Source organism: Stegostoma tigrinum, chromosome 16 (genome assembly GCF_030684315.1).
Source record: "Stegostoma tigrinum isolate sSteTig4 chromosome 16, sSteTig4.hap1, whole genome shotgun sequence".
Classification (NCBI taxonomy): domain Eukaryota; kingdom Metazoa; phylum Chordata; class Chondrichthyes; order Orectolobiformes; family Stegostomatidae; genus Stegostoma; species Stegostoma tigrinum.
Genome location: NC_081369.1, coordinates 46,638,170 through 46,656,348, shown reverse-complemented (window position 1 = coordinate 46,656,348; position 18,179 = coordinate 46,638,170). Strand labels below are relative to the sequence as shown.

At 39.0% G+C, this 18,179-nt stretch overlaps 1 protein-coding gene across 1 annotated transcript in view; it reads left to right on the top strand.

The window, feature by feature from the left end:
• mphosph6 (M-phase phosphoprotein 6) overlaps positions 1–18,179 on the top strand; it is a 39,401-nt gene that overhangs the window by 9,797 nt on the left and 11,425 nt on the right. The window contains exons 2-3 of the mRNA XM_048546764.2: positions 3,508–3,620; positions 17,289–17,379. Coding sequence (XP_048402721.1) covers positions 3,508–3,620; positions 17,289–17,379 — 204 coding nt within the window. The remainder of the gene's footprint in view (positions 1–3,507; positions 3,621–17,288; positions 17,380–18,179) is intronic.

The following is an 18,179-nucleotide window of genomic DNA, read 5'->3' as shown; positions in this document are numbered from 1 at the left end:
TTCCTTTGGAAAGGGAATCTTAAAGCAAGTAACAGGCCTGCAGCCATCTTTATACATATCTTTTATACTTGCCTCCTTTTAATCTTTATCTTAATCTGCATGTACCTTTTCATCTAATAATGTTGTCACTTTCACTTGAAAAGCTACAACAGTAGCTTTGCAATTATCTTGTCTAAAACTAAAGCTTCGGTTGTGTTTTCTTTTGTAAATTGAAACTAGTGAAAATGAGAAATAGCTAAACAAACAATACAAATTCATAGTTCACCACTTACCCTGAGAATGTTTGCTTTGATCATTACAATCCCGTATTGTTAAAACTCTCTTCTTGACTCTACTAATCTTGCAAACTATTACCCCATCTCCAACTCCATCACCCCTCTCCAAATTCTTTGCATGTGTTGTTCAACCCCAGATTTGTGCTGTCCTTTCCCAAAATTCAGTTTTAATCCCTCTAGCCTGGTTTCTGTTTCTGCCAGTATACTTAAATGGCTGTTAATAAGGTCACAAATAGTACTATTTGATTGTGATAAAGACATGCTGCCCCCCCCCACCTTTTTTTTTATTTTTGATGCGTTTGTACCATTTCACATGGTTGATCACAGCAATCTTTTCCAGCAGTACTCAACTAATATATGTGAGGAAAATGTACTTGTCTGGTTTCATTTTTATTTATCCAAACATAGCAAGAGAATCACAAACAATTGCTTCTTTTTCCACTTCAGTCTTACCTCTGTTAACTCCTATAGATAATCAGTTGTATTCCGACTCAACTCTTTTGCTGCAGAAATTCTCATTCATGCTTCAATTACCTTGGATTAGTCACATTTGGTCTAAATCCCTTGGAAATTGTACCTAACGAAACATTTATTGCGCTTATCTTGAAAATTTCAATTGATCGATCTTAGGGGTAGACTGCAAATTTTCACTATACTTTGTAAAAAACCAGATTGCTTTCTCATTTCCTTCCTAGTGACAGTTTTAAGAATATACTAATTTCATTAAGAATATACTAATTTCATCTGTATAATCCATGCCTCTGTTATCTTTAGACTTCGCTCTTCCAATGCACTCTTTACTGACCTTCCACGTTCTACATATAGTTGAGATAATCCAAAACTGCAATTGTGTTCTAACACTTACCAATTTCTGTTTACCCACCATCCCTCCTCACGTGCCCATGCTGGCTCTTGTTAAGCCCATGGACCAGATCATTCCTCTCAAAATACATTCAAAAAATAACCTAGACCCTACCTATTACTTATTCTAAAGGTACATATGAGGAGTTGCATTCCAGATGCAATTTTTTTGGTCAAAAACTTTAAGCAAAACACACTTCATGTTTACAGTACAATTTAAAATACAGACAAAATAAAATAAAAGAATTGGTTTAACTGTAGCTATTAAAATACTAAACAAAATAATATGTTAACTTTAAGGAGAAACTTCTCCAGCCAGAGAGTGGTGAATCTATGGAATTGACTGCCACAGAAGGCTGTGGAGGCCAGGTTATTGAATACATTTAAGACTGAGATAGATAGGTTCTTGATTATCAAGGGGATTAAAGGTTACGGGGAGAAAGCGAGAGAATAGGGTTGAGGAACTTATTAGCCATGATTGAATGGCAGAGCAGACTCGATGCGCTGAATGTCCTAATTTCTGCTCCAATGTCTTACGGTCTTATGCACCATTTAACTGTTCCAATAGAGTAACATCCTGTAAATACACTCTTGACAAAGGCAAATTCAGTGAAATAGATTGTCTCCCATGCAATTCTAGCAGCAGGAAGAGAACTCCAGCTTGAAGCTGTAACAGTGAGAGGAATAAGAGCTTCCACATCCAGCTTCAATACCCTGGCAACTGCAGAAAGTTAAAATGAAAAGTCCTGGTTCTGCGGGATTTTGATCTCCACCCATTCAGGCTGTCGCTATTGTTCCAATTTGGCGGAAAAACCTCAAGGCCTTGCAAGTTGTTTACGTTATTGGCTTTGAGCAGACTACTTGGCATTCCTGTATTAATCGTTCTTCGTTAAAATGAAGGACAAGATACACCTCTTAAAGCCAAGTATCATCGCACTGCCATACGACAATCTCAAATCTGTACACTCCTCTAATTCTGGTTTCTTGTACATTTCAAATTTTAATTGCTTAACCGTTGGGAGCAGTATTTTCTGCTGCTGAGGCCTAAGCTCTGGAATTCCTTTAACTTTTCTACCTCAATCCTCTTGTGTAAGACTCTCCTTAAAACCTGTGTCTCTAATTGGTCATCTGCCCTGATATTTTCTTTCATAGCTGTGTGATATATTTTGTTTTACAATGTCCTCATGAAGCACTTTATGAAGTCTTAAGTGCTCTACAAATGCAATTTTTTATTTGTGGCCTTGATGCCCAGTAATTTGCACTATATCAGTTGGGCATTACTCAATAAACATTGCAGGGTTCACAAATGACAGCGAATGCAAAATCTTACTTGACCAACATGTCTTCATAACACATGAGATGATTTCAATTTGCCTTTCTTTAAATACAAACATAATTTGTTTCTCGGTAGATTTGTTCGGTAATTTGTTTTTCAAGATTTGAATTTTTTTTTCTATTGATTTAACCAGTCAATTTTATAATTCATGTTGCAGCGTGACCGTTTAAAAACACGAAGGAAAACATGAACATCTAAAACACTTGGTGAATTTATTATTTTTGAAACGGTCACTGTTGCCTTGTAGACAAAGGCAGCAGTATTTTTCCATAAATGACAATGAGATGAAGTCCAGTTAGGTTGAGCTGTTTTTAATGATTTTGGTTGAGAAATTAAACATTTACTTAGACGATGGATACACACCCTCTCTCTTGAGTCTTCATTGAGATATTTTGCATACGTTATGGCAGTTGAGGATAAAAGCAGTGCAATGTGCTATTACTGAGATAACAAAGTGTGAAGCTGAATGAACACAGCAGGCCAAGCAGCATCTTAGGAGCACAAAAGCTGACGTTTTGGGCCTCGACCCTCTCTGATGAAGGGTCTAGGCTCGAAACGTCAGCTTTTGTGCTCCTAAGATGCTGCTTAGCCTGCTGTGTTCATCCAGCTTCACACTTCGTTATCTTGGATTCTCCAGCATCTGCAGTTCCCATCATCAGTGTGCTATTACTGTAGTTTAAATTATTTGAATTTGTTATCAGTATGTGTGATTATTGTTCAGAAATGGTTTTATTCTATACAACTGATAAGATGTTATTCATTTTTAGTTTGGATGCAAAGGAAATAAGAGGTTGATATGAATAATTTTGTCAGCTGTTCTATTTATATCATACTCAGACTTTAGCAGTATTTTCTGTTTCAGTTGATAAGTAAGGAATTAAAAATGTTATACAAAGAATCTTTACTTTCAGACAAATTTATTGGAAAACAATAACTCCAATATACTTTTAATCTTGGATGTACTTTAAATCCCTAAGTTAAAACTTTTACTGTTAATTTTTCAGTGGAATTGATGGTTGCTTTTTGATCTACTAGTTTATGCAGAGGAGTTTGGATACAGAAACTAAGAAACAATTGGAAGAAGAAGAAAAGAAGATAATTAGTGACGAGCACTGGTATTTGGATTTACCAGAATTGAAAGAAAAGGAGTAAGTAAACTACTCTTTACAAAGATTTATTAATGACTCCACTTGAATAAAGTTTCATCATTCCTATCCGAAAAATTCTAGTTTCTAGAATTCAAAAATAATTATGTTCTCAACTAGGATGTAAGATCAACCAAGCTTGCTGAGTTAGATTTGATTCTGAGACTTAAGTACATAGAATTTTGATGCAGGAGCAGATCGTTTGATTCTTTGAGCTTGATATGCTGTTCAATATTAACATAGCTGTTCAGTACCTTGTCTCCATTTTTGCCCCTTATCTTTTAGTCCCTTTGGCCTTAGGAAATATCTAGCTCCTTTCTGAAAGATTTCAGTGTTTTGCCTTTCTGCTTTATGTGGCAGAGATTTTCCCAGGATCACCACTCTCTGTGTTTCTCCTCATCTCTGTCCTAAAAGCCTCCCCTTTATCCTTAGTCTGTGACCCCTGATTCAGGACTTCCTGGACATCGAGAACATCCTTTCTGCGTCTGCCCTGTTTATTCCTGTTGAGAGTTTTTGAAGCTTCTATGAGGTCCCCCTTAGTTCTTCTAAACTCCAGTGAATGTTGTTGTAACCAATCCAGTCTTCTCTTGTACGTCATCATGGAATTATAGAATCCCTACAGTGTGGAAGCAGGCCATTCAGGCATTGAGTCCACACCGAGCCTCCAACGAAAATCCCCCCCACCAGACCCACCCTCCATTCTATCCCTGTAACCCTGCATTTCTGATGACTAGTCCATATCCCTGGACAATATGGGCAATTTAGCATGGTCAGTCCACCTGACCTGCACACCTTTGGACTCTGGGAGCAAACCAGAACACCTAAAGGAAATCCACACAGACAAGGGGAGAATGTCCAAACTTGACGCAGATGTAGGGAGAATGTGCAAACTTGACACAGACAGTTGCCCGAGAGTGGATTTGAATCCTGGTGCTATGAGGTAGTGGTGCTCACCACTGAGCCACCGTGCCACCCCCACATCAGTCCCACCATCCCAGGAGTCAATATGTTAAACTTTCTTTACACTCCCTCAGTCGCCAGAATATCCTCAGTAAAAGAGACTGAAACTGCACACAATACTTCAGATGTGGTCTTCAGGTACATTTCCTGTCAATACGATTGCCTGTTCAGTGGTGTATTCTCCACTTGCTTGTATGCTCTCCTTTAAGAATGTTTACAACTTTCCTTTGGATCATTATCTAACTTTACTAAATATTTACACACATGCATTTCAAGATTATTTCAAACCACTTTTGTCAAGTGAACAGTTAATTTGAGCAAATTCAAATGGTGTGCTTTGAATGAGTGCTGAGAAGTTGAGAGACTTAAAAACTGTATTTTTGTTCTTTATTTGTGATGAATATTTTACACATGAAATAGTTGACTTAATACATTGATACATTGTAAAATAGTTAATAGAACATTATCACATTTTCAGTGATGGTTTTGAATGCAATTTTATTAGGATCAACATGAAAATGATGCTGTATGGAGCTATAGTGACTAAAATTCTGATAGTTTATAAATTGTTTGTCACTTCAAACATTCATGCTGTACAAAGACCCAGTCTAATTAAGTTTACAATTACAACACTGAGAATATTGTGCAAATAATTTTGATGGCAAATGGTTCTTAAAATGTCATTTAGTTTTAAGCATGATCAATACATTTAAATAAGGGTGGAAGAACTGCTTTCTGAAGTTTGGATCCCAAAGAGGAACGTTCAGAGCTCTGGGAGTGACTTTTCAATAATCATAGAAGTGATTGGTTGTCCTTGTAGGGGAGTTTATATATATTAACATAAATTATGTTCCTCCAGATTTTATCGAATTCCTTCATGTGTTGTGATACCTTGCTGTCATCACCAAACAATTCTCTCAAACTCTCCTTGGCCATTAGTTGTGATAGTTTGATTGGCGTCTCCGAAACTAAAACAAAAGTGAGCTTGAAAGTGAATGTGAGATTAAAAAAATCAAAATGTAAAACCACTTAGAAGTTATACTAGTGTTTCAGATACCAGGAAGCTATCATCTGTTATCCAGCACTTGGCATATACGTTGATAAACCTTACACCCTTAGCCCAGTGACAGATTTATAGAGGCAATTTTGTGTGATCCAAGAGATGACAGTCTGTAGGAATTCAACTGTAACAGTTGAAAATGCTGCAGAAAAATGCTGCGATAGAAATACTAACAGCAGTTTGTATCTTTCTGCATGTTGTTGATCTAATTATTGATACAATGAGAGTTTTTTTAAGCATGTACAGGAACATTCCCAAAGAACTACAGTTGTCACGGATCATAGATGGAAGTGTAATGTTAACAGACCAGTTAAGAAACACCATTGGTCAAGTTTCTGATAAAATAAAATTCTTTTTTTCTCATGTACTTTCAGGCAGAAACAGACAGGTAGATGTTTTATTACTGAAGTCAGAAACTTGTTTTCTTATCAGCATCTGTTGCCAATTTGCTTTCTATCTCTGCCTTCATTTCTGAGCTTACCTTACTAAATAGACCACATAATTTCCCTTTCTGATCCTCATGGTGGTTAATATTATAAATGATTGCCTTTTCTCAGGTATTGTCCACTTAGAATTGTAGAACATTACAGCACGGTACAGGCCCTTTGGCCCTCGATGTTGTGCCAACCTGTCATACCGATCTGAAGCCCATCTAACCTACACTATTCAATGTACTTAGTTGAGAACCATCTTTGATCTTGTTCTCATAGTGCTGCTTCTATATAATGAGCTCATCATCTTAAAGCAAGTTATCTCTACGGATCCATTTTTGAACTTCTCTTTAACACATTTCTGATCTTACTTAGTAAAATAGACCTCATCAAAGTGAGAAATTATATCCTCTAATGCTGGAGAGCTGACTTTCCTCACCTTTCTTCTCTGCAGCCTGTGATGTGGTCAATCACACCTACCTCCATTGTCCAACCAAGTGGCTCTGCTTGAACGGGCCCCACTCTTTCCTAACTAATTACAGAAAATCTCTTGTAATCTCTATTTTAGCTCTCCAATGGTCTGTTCTTGAACTTAATTGACAACATCATCCAAAGACGTGGTGAACTGGCTCGAAGGCGTGTGATGTTCATGTCAGTCATGCCTGTTTCTGGTAGAAGAGCTCTGGACTTAGTAATGATTAAATAATGCTGATTCAAGGCCAACATTGCTATTTTAGATGAACACTCACTCAAACAATTTCTAAACACTGCACAAAGCAGCATGAAAGACTGCTGCCCAGTAGTACCACTTAAGGGGAGCATCAGCTTTCTGGTTCATTTATTCTGTTGCTGTTGCTACAATTCTGCGCTTTTTTTCATGCTTTCTATAGTTAGAATTTTCAAAGATCTACATGAACTGGTGTGGAAGAAACTGCAGTACTTCATTCCGACTTCAAGCCTTTGGTACAAATTAGTTGCTCAGACCCATGACTATGTCTGGCAAAATAAGCAGAGGCCATCAAAGTGGGCACAAGTGGAAGGAGATGGTTACATCCATTTTTCTGTCACTCATCAATACATTGTTCTTTTGGCCATAATGAACATAGAACATAGAAGAGTCCAACACAGGAACAGGCACTTCAGCCCACCCATATCAGTGTCGACCGTGATGCCATTTTAAACCAATTCCGTTGGCCTGCATGTGGTCCATATCTGTCTGTCCCTGCCTACTCATATGTCTGCCTAAACGCCTCGTCAGCTTTACTGTTGTATTAGTTTTTACCCTGGCACAGTTTTCCAGGCACCTACCGCCCTCTTTGTAAATTACCTATCTTCCACATCTCCCTTAAACTTTACCCCATTCACTTTCACCCTTTGCCCACTAGTATTTGATATTTCGACCTTGGGGAAAAAGACACTGACTGTCCACCCTATCTATCTCTCAGAATTTTATGTACTTCAATCAGGTTGCCTCTCCCTCTCTGACGCTGTAGTGAAAACAATCCAAGATTTTACAACCTTTCCTTATTTTTAATGCATTCCAATCCAGGCAACATCCTGGTAAACGTCTTTTGTACCCACTCCAAAGTTTCTGCATCATTCCTATCGTGTGGCTACAGAACTGTATACAATCCTCCAAATGTGGCTGAACTAAAGTTTTGCAGCTGCAACATGACTTGTCAACTTTTATACTGAAAGCCCTGACTGATGATGGTAAGCATGATGTAGGTTTTCTTTGCCACCTTATCCACTTGTGTTGTGGGTCTCAGTGAGCTATGGACTTGCACCCCAAGATCCCTCTACATAGTTGTTGCAAAGTGTACTGCCATTTATTGTACATTTCCTCTTATATTTGACCTTCTAAAATGCATTGTTTCACACTTGTCGGGATTAAAATCCATCGGCCATTTCTCTACCAATCTTTCCCGCTTATCAATATTTTGCTGTATACTCGACAAACTTCTTCACAATTCACGTCTCCACCAGTTTTTGTGTCATCTAGAAACTTAATGAGACCAGCTACATTTTCATCCAAATTGTCTATATAAATTAAAAACAACAGAGGTTCCATGATGACAAAGTGTGGAGCTGGATGAATGCAGCAGGCCAAGCAGCAGCTTAGGAGCACAAAAGCTGACATTTTGGGCCTAGACCCTTCATCTAATACCACTGGCCACAGACCTCCTGTCAGAGAAACACCCCTCCATAAATACCCTCTGTTTTCTATGACCAAACCAATTTTATGTCCTATTTACCAACTCACCAATGATCCCATATGACAGTCTTCTGGATTACCCTCCCATGAGGAACTTTGTCAAGTGCTTTAGTAAAGTTCCATGTAGACAGCATCCACTGCCCTATCCTCATCCGTCATCTTTAACACTTTGAAAAATTAAAATATGAGACAAGATCTCCCCTGCATAAAACCATACTGACGATCCATTATAAGACCATTCTTTTCCAAATACAAGTAAATCTATCCCTAAGAATCTTCTCCTGTAATTTCCCAACCATTGATGTTAGGTTTACTGGCATGTAATTTCTTGGATTATCCCTGTTGCCCTTCTTAAACAAATTAACAACATTGGGTCTTCTCCAGTCTTCCAAGATGACACAGAGATCTCTGTCAAGGCTCCAGCAATCTCTTCTCTTGCCTCCCTCAGTATCTTGGAATAGATCCCATCAGGCCCTGGGGACTTATCTGCCTTTGTGTTTTTTGAGACACCCAACACCATCACCACCACCTTAATATCGACATGTCCTAGAATATCAGTGGACCTCTTCCTAACCTGACCATCATCCATGTTACTCTCTTTAGTGAATACTGATACAAAGCAATCTTCTAACTCCATGTGCAAATTTGTTCCTTTGTCTTTGGGATCTATCCTCTTGTTCCTCATATAATGCTGTTGGATTCTCCTTAATGCTACTTGCCAGGGACATTTCCTGGTTCCCTTTTGCCTTCCTACTTCCTCAAGTGCTTTGTCTAGTTTCAGTTTCCTAAACCTTACATATGCTCCTTTTGTATTTTTGAGCAATCTTTCAATCTCTCTCATCATCCAGGGTTTCTGGAACTTGCCATTGTTAACTTTCATCCTCACAGGAACAGGCTGGTCCTGAACTCTGATCAGCTGGCCTGTAAAAGTCTCCCACATGATGCAGATTTGCCCTCAACTAGCCATTCCCAATCTTTATTTTTCCAGTTCCTACCCAATGCTATTGTAACTGACCTTCCCCTAATTTAGCACTTTCACCTGAGGATCAATCTTATCCTTACTCATAACTGTCTGAAGGCTTGTGGAATTATGACCACTGTTCCCAAAATGTTTCCCCACTGAAACTTCAATCACCTAGCCAGGCATTTTCCCTAATTTGAGGTCTGGTATGGCCTGTTCCCTCGTTGGACTATCTAAATATTGTTTCAAGAAACCCTCTTACATGTACATAACAAATTCTCCTCCAAAAAGCTCCTGGAACTAAAGAAGTTCCAGTCAGTGTTAAAATGTAAAATGTTAAAATCACCCTCTACAGCAATCCTGTTTTTTTCACATCCTTCCATGATCTGCTTTCATATCTGTTCCTCTGCCTCCTGCTAGCTGTTGGGAAACATATAACCCCATCATAGTGATTTGCAACTTCCCTATTCCAGAGTTCTGCACAAATGGCCTTGCAGGATGAGCCTTCTAAGATGTCCTTTCATAGTAATGCAACAACTCTTCTTCTTAATTGTTAATGCAACTCTCCCGCCCCTTTTATATCCCTCTCCGTGGTGTCTCGAACATTTAAACCCTGGAACATGGAGCTTGCCAGTCTTGCCCTGCTGTCATCCAAATTTCAGTAATGGCTGCAACACTGTAATTCCATGTACTAATCCAAGCTCTATGCTGATTTGCCTTACCTGTTCGACTCCTTTCACTGAAATAAACATAATTCAGACTGCCAGTCCCACTGTGTTCATTAACCTGGCCCTGCATATTCCTCCTATTAGACCTGATTAATCTGTATCTTCTCAAAGGTTGCATATGCTGACCTACTACTCTAGTTCCTCTCCTCTTGCCACACTAGTTTAAGCCCTCCTGAGTGGTACAAACAAACCTCCCTGCAAGGATATTGGTGCGCCTCCAGTTTAGGTGCAATCTGCCCTTCTTGTACAGCTCCCTCCTGCCCTGGAAGAAATCCCGATGATCCAGATATCTGAAGCTGTCCTTTGTTTTCCGGCTGTTTAACCACGCATTCAACTGTATTGTCTTCCTGTTTTGGTCCTGTCGAGCATGTGGCACGGGGGATAATCTTAAGATTACAACTCCAGAGGTTCTGCTTTTCAACTTTCCACCTAACTTCGAATTCTTTTTTCAGGGTCTCCTCTCTCTTCTTGCATTCATATGAGTACCAGTGATTATGAGAACCTCTTGGCTGCTAACCCTCCCCTTTCAGACTACCTTGTGCAAAAAAAACAATTCAACAACACATTCCAGTCAGATTTACATCTTCAGATTTTTGATCCATGGAGGCAGGTGACCTGGGGTTAGCTAATGTGGTTCCTTTGTTCAAGAAGGCAGCAGCGATAGGCCAGGTAATTACAAGTCAGTTAGTCTGACGTCAGTGCTAGAGAGAGTATTGGAAAAAAATTCTGAGGGACAGAATTAACTGACACTTGGAAAGGCAGGGATTGAGCAGGGATAGTCAGCACAGAATTGTCAGAGGGAGATCCTGTCTAATTTAAAATTGTTTTTGTTTGAAAGGGTGACTAAATATATAGATGAAAGTAGTGTGAGTGATGCGGTGTACGTGGACTTCAGTAAGGCCTCTGACAAGGTCCCGCATGGAAGGTCTGTCCAAACCTTAAGAGCCCGTGAGATCCAAGGCAAGTTGGCAAGCTGAATCCAAAATTGCACAACTCCAGGAATTAATTCACAAGAGTTTTCTTACTTGCCAGAGATGACTCCTAACTGTTGGACATTTTCTCTTTGATCCCATTAATTCTGTGATGTCACAGTAGGTCAAGTGGCTTGTCTAGAATTCAGGTCCTGTATGTATGTTTAAATTGTAATGAAGTCTGGAACTGAGTGATTATGATTAAACCCATTGGTAATCTAGTCTTTGTTATTTTGTTCGTGCAATGTGAGCATTGTCGATAAGGCCAGCATTTGTACTTGAGAATGCACTGGTATACAGCCTTTTGTAAGGTATGAATGTGCTTGACAAAACTCATATCATTGTTGTATTGATGATTGGAACGAAGCTAAAAGGGCATAAGTTGATCAGGAACAAAAGCACATCCCTCCCTGATGTGCTCAGTGCTTTTTATGCTTGGTTCGAGCAGAATGCCAGTGGTATAGTGTGACCTGCCCTGACAGCCCTATACGCACCTGTGCCCTCTGTCACCACTGCAGATGTCAGATCAGTCTTCTTGAAAGTAAACCCGAAGAAAACGACTGGCCCAGACGGAGTCCCTGGCTGTGCACTCAGATCATGTGAGGACCAACTGGCAGACATATTCGCTTACAGCTTTAACCTCTCCTTGCTATAATCTGATGTTGCCATCTGCTTCAAGAAGACTACCATCATCCCTGTATCAAAGCCTGCTTCGATCCCCTGCAGTTTGCCAACTGGCAAAACAGGTCCACAATCCATCGCCATTTCACTAGCCCGACACTATTCTCTGTAACATGTGGATAACAAAGACACCCACGTCAGGCTCCTACTCATCGACTACAGCTCCGACTTCAACAACATAATCCCTACCAGACTAATCTCAAAACTCCAAGACCTAAGCCTTGGCTCTGCCCTTTTCTGTTGGCCTGACCCACAGACCACAATCAGTGAAGATAGACAACAGCATCTCCTCCAAGCTAATCCTTAACACTGGTAGCCCACAAGGATACTCACTCAGTCCCCTGTACCCACAACTGTGTGAGCAGATCACCACATACAAGTTTGTTGCTGACATCGCTGTTGCCAGCTGGATGTCAAACAAAGATGAGTCAGAATACAGGAAGGCGAGAGGGTGCTTGGAACTGTGGTGTAATGATAACAATCTCTCTCTCAATGTCAGCAAAACAAGAACTGATCATTCACTTCAGGCAGTAAGGAGGAGGACACACCTCTATCTGCGTCAACAGAACAGAGGTGGACGTGGTCGAGAGCGTCAATTTCCAAAGAGAGACAATAAATAACAATTTTCCTGGACCTCCTATGGAGATGCAACGGTCAAGAAGGCACAACAATGCCTTTTCTCCTCAAAGTTTAGAAAATTCAGCAAGTCCAAAAGGACCCTCGCCAACTTGTACAGATGCACCATAGAAAGCATATTATCTGGGTGAATAACAGCTTCATACAGCAACTGCTCTGCCCAGAATTGAAAGAAACTGCAGAAAGTCGTGTGCGTAGCCCAGACTACCATGGAAGCCAACCTCCCATCCTTGAAATTCATCTATACTTGTTGGCACTGAAAGGCTGCCAACATCATCAAAGACCCCTCCCATCCAAGTAATACTCTCTTCCAACCTTTTCCGTTAGGCAGAAGATACAGAAGCTTGAACACATGCCCCAAAGTTTCAAGAACAGCTTCTTCCCTACTGTTATTAGACTACTGAACGGAACTCTCTAATTTTCAATGTAATGTTGATCCTGCTTTTGTCCTCCTCCTATGCAGTCATAACCTTGTATGCCTCGCTCTGTCTGTGATCCATATGTCTTTGGTTGCTATGATCCACCTGCTCGCAAAACAAAACATTTCACTGTACTTTTGTACATATGACAACAATAAATCAAATCAAATTAAGTCACCACCATGATGCTGTTTAGACCCCTATTTAACAAACATGACTGATTTGCAACCTAACCTACGAACCTTTGTCTATACCCCTTAGAATAAGCACATGACTTTTTTTAACAGTCGGACTGCGTTAAGATTGCACATCTTTAAGAGAGCGTGCATGTCCTGTTTGTTCCACATGCAACACATTTCTCATTGCAGTTTGAATGCACGCTTGGAAAGGAGACATTGCCCATAACCAATCGAAATAGCTTCATTCTCTCCACGTTATCTGTTCTCCTGAATCAACTGAAAATGTTGATCAAATAACCTGGTAATCTTCTAACTTCTAAAGGATATAACCCTAGTCTGTGTGTTTATTGCCTGGTGGAATGGGATTGGAAATAAACTGAAGGTGCAGGATATTTGAAAAATTAATTGTTAAAATATTGTTAGCCTAAAATGTTAACTTTGTCACTCTCTCTGCAGATATTGCCTAAGTATTTTCACCATTTACTGTTTTCATTCCTAGCTTTTGTAAACTTTTCTCAAGTTAATCCTTGGAATTTGGATATCATCCTGATAAATCTACACTGTATTCCCTCCAAGGCCAAAATATCCTTGTGACATGCTCAGAACTGAATGTGGTCTTGTTTTGTCACCTTTTGTATTTTCACTCTTTAGCTGTAAATTGGGGTAGGAATTGTTCTAATTTCTATGGGCAACATTTACCTCTGCATTTTCCACAGTATTGGGCAGATGCCGGTGCTGCAGCTGTACTTGAACAGCTTAGGTGGAGACAGGGGCTATGTGGCAGCATTACAAACAGAATGTTGCAATGGCTTTAACCAATGTACTCAACCATTTTCTAATGTTGTATGGAGTAAATCGAATGAGCTGAGGGCTGTAACAATATGAACCTTTGGAGAGGGCTGAGAAGTTTACCCAGATTTATCAAGCTAAATGACATAAGATGTAGTGTGTGATGAAAAAGTTATTGTTCAAAGAACTTTTAAAAGTCGTGGATGTACGCTCCTTTCAAAATGAGTATATTAGAAAATTTAAAATAGATAAGAAAATCCAATATATCCAATAATAAGAAAATGATCATTCAACCTGCCTATACACTTTATTCTTCTTTAACTATCTAGGGTCAGTGTGTTTCATGGTTAAAGGCAAAATTACAGCATTGTGATAAAATCACCAGCAGTAGAAATTGCCGTACAGCATGCATTTCTGTAATATAAATGTAACATTTTTTTTCTGTACGCACCTCACAAAGAGCTTTATTTCCAATAGCCTAAAGGCATAAATGCAAGTTCACCCGCTGACATTTGCGTTTGATAAGGTTATCTGGATAAAGCTAAATGACTTTAAATGTAGTCAGAACACAAACCAAAGAATAAGAATGAGAATGTAAATGGAAGTGTTAGAGGGGAGAAACCTGTTTGAAAATTATTTAATAGTAATGAATTAATAATAAATCTATTCTTTTCCTTGAGCAAAATCCCAAAGGTCAAATGTCATCTCCTGTTATATTTACGGTACGCACTCCTACTCATCTGGAGAGTGAGCTATAATTGACTTGAAACTGGAGCATAAGGTCACAAGTGGTGAGTGTACAGAGATGGCTGATGAGTACCACTAAAACCGAATGGAAAAGCAGTACGTAAGTTGAACAAAGACCAAGTCAATGCACAATTATCTGCTTCCAACTTATGTTTCTTATTTTTTGGGCATCCTAGCAGATGTTTCCTTCCCAGTTTGTAAGCTTTGCACAATGATCCACCTTCATCCCTTTACTCATTTCAAACTCAGATCTTGATCTCAAAGCACTGGCTATTAGTAAGCAGACATTAACAAATTTTAAAATGTGGCGAAGTGTATTTTTGTTTAAAAATCAAAAACACATTGTGTGGCATGATTTGTCAAAATACATCCAAGCAGGGTGTGAGGGCCCTTGGCAGGAAAGGAGATTCACTTGTAGAGCTCCAAGAATGAGAGATTTCAGTTACAGGGTTAGGTTGAAAAATCTGGTGTGGTTTCCTTGCAGTAAAGAAGATTGAGATTGGATTTAGTAGAGCTGCACAGATCATCACAGGATTGGATAAGGTAGACAAAAATATCCATTCCCATTTGCTGATGGCCCACGGATGACAGGGCACAGCTTTAAGGTTTTGGACAAAAGATGCAGGGACGATGTGAGGAGGAATTTTAAGCACAGCAAAAAAGTTAGAATTCATTGTGTACAAGAGCCTGAAAGCAGAGATGGTTAATGATTTCAGAACGAAATTGGATGGACATTGGAGAGAAATAAACTTGCAGGGCTGCAAAGAAAGAACAAACAAACAAGACTGATTGATTTGTTTGCTATACTAGGAGTCGCCATGGACTCAATCAGCTGAATAATCTTCAATCTGTTGTGGTTCTGAAACATTAAGCCAGAATCTGGTTGGTCTCTGAGGCACAAATAAAAGTTCCCATAACATTAGTTCAAAGTAGAGTTGTGAAGCTGTATTTGGTGTCCTGACCAATGTTTATCCCTAAAATAGCATCTGGAAATACATTTTCTTCCTAACAACAGTAGCTGCACTTCAAAAAAGGTATTTCCTTGGCTTTAATGTACTTTGGGTCATCCTGAACATGCAAAGGATAATATATAAATGCAAAGCTTTCTTTCCTCACTCTTTCCAAATGTCATAATTCTAAAATCACAGTTGCATTTCCTATTGGCTCTGATGGTCCTGTGGAAATATTCATACCATTTCATTTTTTTTTATCGCTGCAACAGCCATAAAGAATTTATGCTAAGTGGACTCTACATTTAATGTCCTTTCAATTGTAGACCTCCCAAAGCTATGGACCATGCACTGACTGTAGTTGAACCAATGTTTTGTGTAAATTTATCAGTACTACAGGTACTTTGCTGTTGTACTCTAAACCCCTATTTATAAAATCCAATTTTCTATTGACCTTTCAATCAAACGTTATTTGTCTGTATTGGCACTTTGAGAGAATTAATTTTTATCATGAAAATGTCAACACTGATGTCCAAATCACTCCTGCTGATACTTACCAAGCTCCACACTTGCAGCTGAGCAATACTAGTTGTACTTAACCATTCCTCTGCTTCATAATCAAAGACCAGCCTTTCTGTCCTATCGTCTTGTTGTTTGGAGGTCTCTGCTGAGATCACTGTGTTTTAGCTTAATTTCATTCAAAAGCCTTTTTTCTAAAAGAAACGTTTTATCTTTGCCTGAGCTCACTTCTTCTGTGTTGGGTAAAATGTACTGTGTAAATTTATTTAGTGAAATTGGCTATATTTCATGTTATTGATCCACTTACTCTCATTTCAATTACCCACTGACATGTCTGTAGTAAACCATAGATTATTGTGTAAAAGTTAATGCCATCACACCAAGGTCTGAATTTCAGTTGTCGAAAGTAGCATAGTAACTTCCTTTACTATGTATTTGAAATTATTTATTGAGTTTAATTATTGTCTCTTAACAAAAATGATGTCTTCATTTAACATTCTCCTCTTTAATGTTATTTCAATTTAAATGTAATTTGCTGATTTCTTTTGTTTTACATCTTTCGATTTAGCATTGTTTCAATGCTTTGTTGACATCCAATGCCTGTACTGCACTGCCTGCATTCTAAATACCCTCTCCCCTTTGTCTGGGCTTGGGTAAGCATTTTTGTTTCCTCTCCTGTTTTTTTATATCTGCCGGTCTTATATCACCCTGGCCTCTGGCCTCGCTTCCTGGCTGCTTGCTGTTACCCAGGTCTTGCTTTCCTCCAGCAAATTCCCGACATTGTTCTTACCTATAGATTTCAGGTCAGTTTTCCCTTCATTGCTGGTTCAGCTCCTGGGCCTTTGATTCCCTCCTGGTTATGAACACGGCGATGTTGGAGGAAAGATAGGCATCAGAATTGGACCTGTTGGGCTTCAGTTGAAGCAATGCATTAGGCCCGAATTGATACTTTCGAAATGCACTGTGATGTGGGGCATTGGTGGGCCAAGATCCTTTGGGGAGACCATCCCCACCAAGATGGTGAACGAAGCACAAAAAGAAAGACTGTTAGTCACTAACAGTCTCCATTAATACTTTCTCACCCTCCCAGCCTGATTGTTAGCAACTCCTTTGTCTGTTCAACTGTCTGCCTCTCCCTTTGGGCTTTATCCTATCGTTTACTCCCTACCCCACCCACCTTCCTGTTTTCTGCATATGAACTGATTTTTTGCAGCCACCATCGGTTGTGAGGAAGGGGGTCATCGGACCTAAAACGTTAACTCTGTTTTTTCCTTCTCAGATGCTGCCAGACCTGCTGGGCTTTTCAAGCAACTTTGTTTTTGTACCTTCGACTTCTGTCTATTAAATAATTCTGGTGTTTAATTGTCTAAACTCTCAAATTTTTTTTTAAATAGCTAATTCAGCTGTATTGGTAATGTGTTTCAGGAGTCATATTATTGAAGAAAAAAGCTTTGTGCCTTGTGAAGAAATGTTGTTTGGCCGAATGTCTTTTAAAGGTTTTAATCCAGAAATAGAGGTATGTTTTTATATGAAATCTAATTTTATGCCTTGATCTCCATTGGCCTTTTGATGAAGGAATTTATCAGCACTTATTTTTTATAGCTGAATACAATGAACTTCTATAAATTACATGTTTTAATGTTATTAAGTTAATTGGGATTGCTATTAAACAGACATTGCTGTTCTGTGGAAGGTCATCGGACCCAAAACATTAACACTGATTTTTCTTTACAGATGCTGCGTCAAGTGTTTGAAGTCTTTTAAGTCAACATTTTAAATTGTTCAGATAGAACTGGCGTGCACTGCTTAGAGAAGGGTGATTCATGAATCTTGTTAGCACCATTGTATCTGGAAACATTCACACCCTTTGTGTAGAATAGATTAGACAATTAAAATCGGCAGGTGCAACACTATTTTATGCACAAATATTTTCAATACTGTGTATAATTCACTATTGCTTTGGGATGATTAGGAATAGTGAGACAAGTTGGTTGCAGGAATGGAGAAAATGACTGCACGAGATGGTCAGACCAAACCTAAGATGACTTAGGCAGGGAACATGCTGAACTTAGAAGATGACAAGAGATTTCTTGGGGACAGGGCATCAAAGGGTAATGTTTATGCCATGCTAAACCTACAAAATCATTAAATGGAGTGTATTAGAACATGAGCTATGAAACTTATTGATTAGGATGCAGTTATAACATTGCTTTGATTGTCTTATTTTAAAACAAACCAGGACTAGAGAGTAACACTAAAGACACATTGCGATGAAGTCAAAGGCTATATTTGTGTGAAGTGACAAAATAGGTTGAG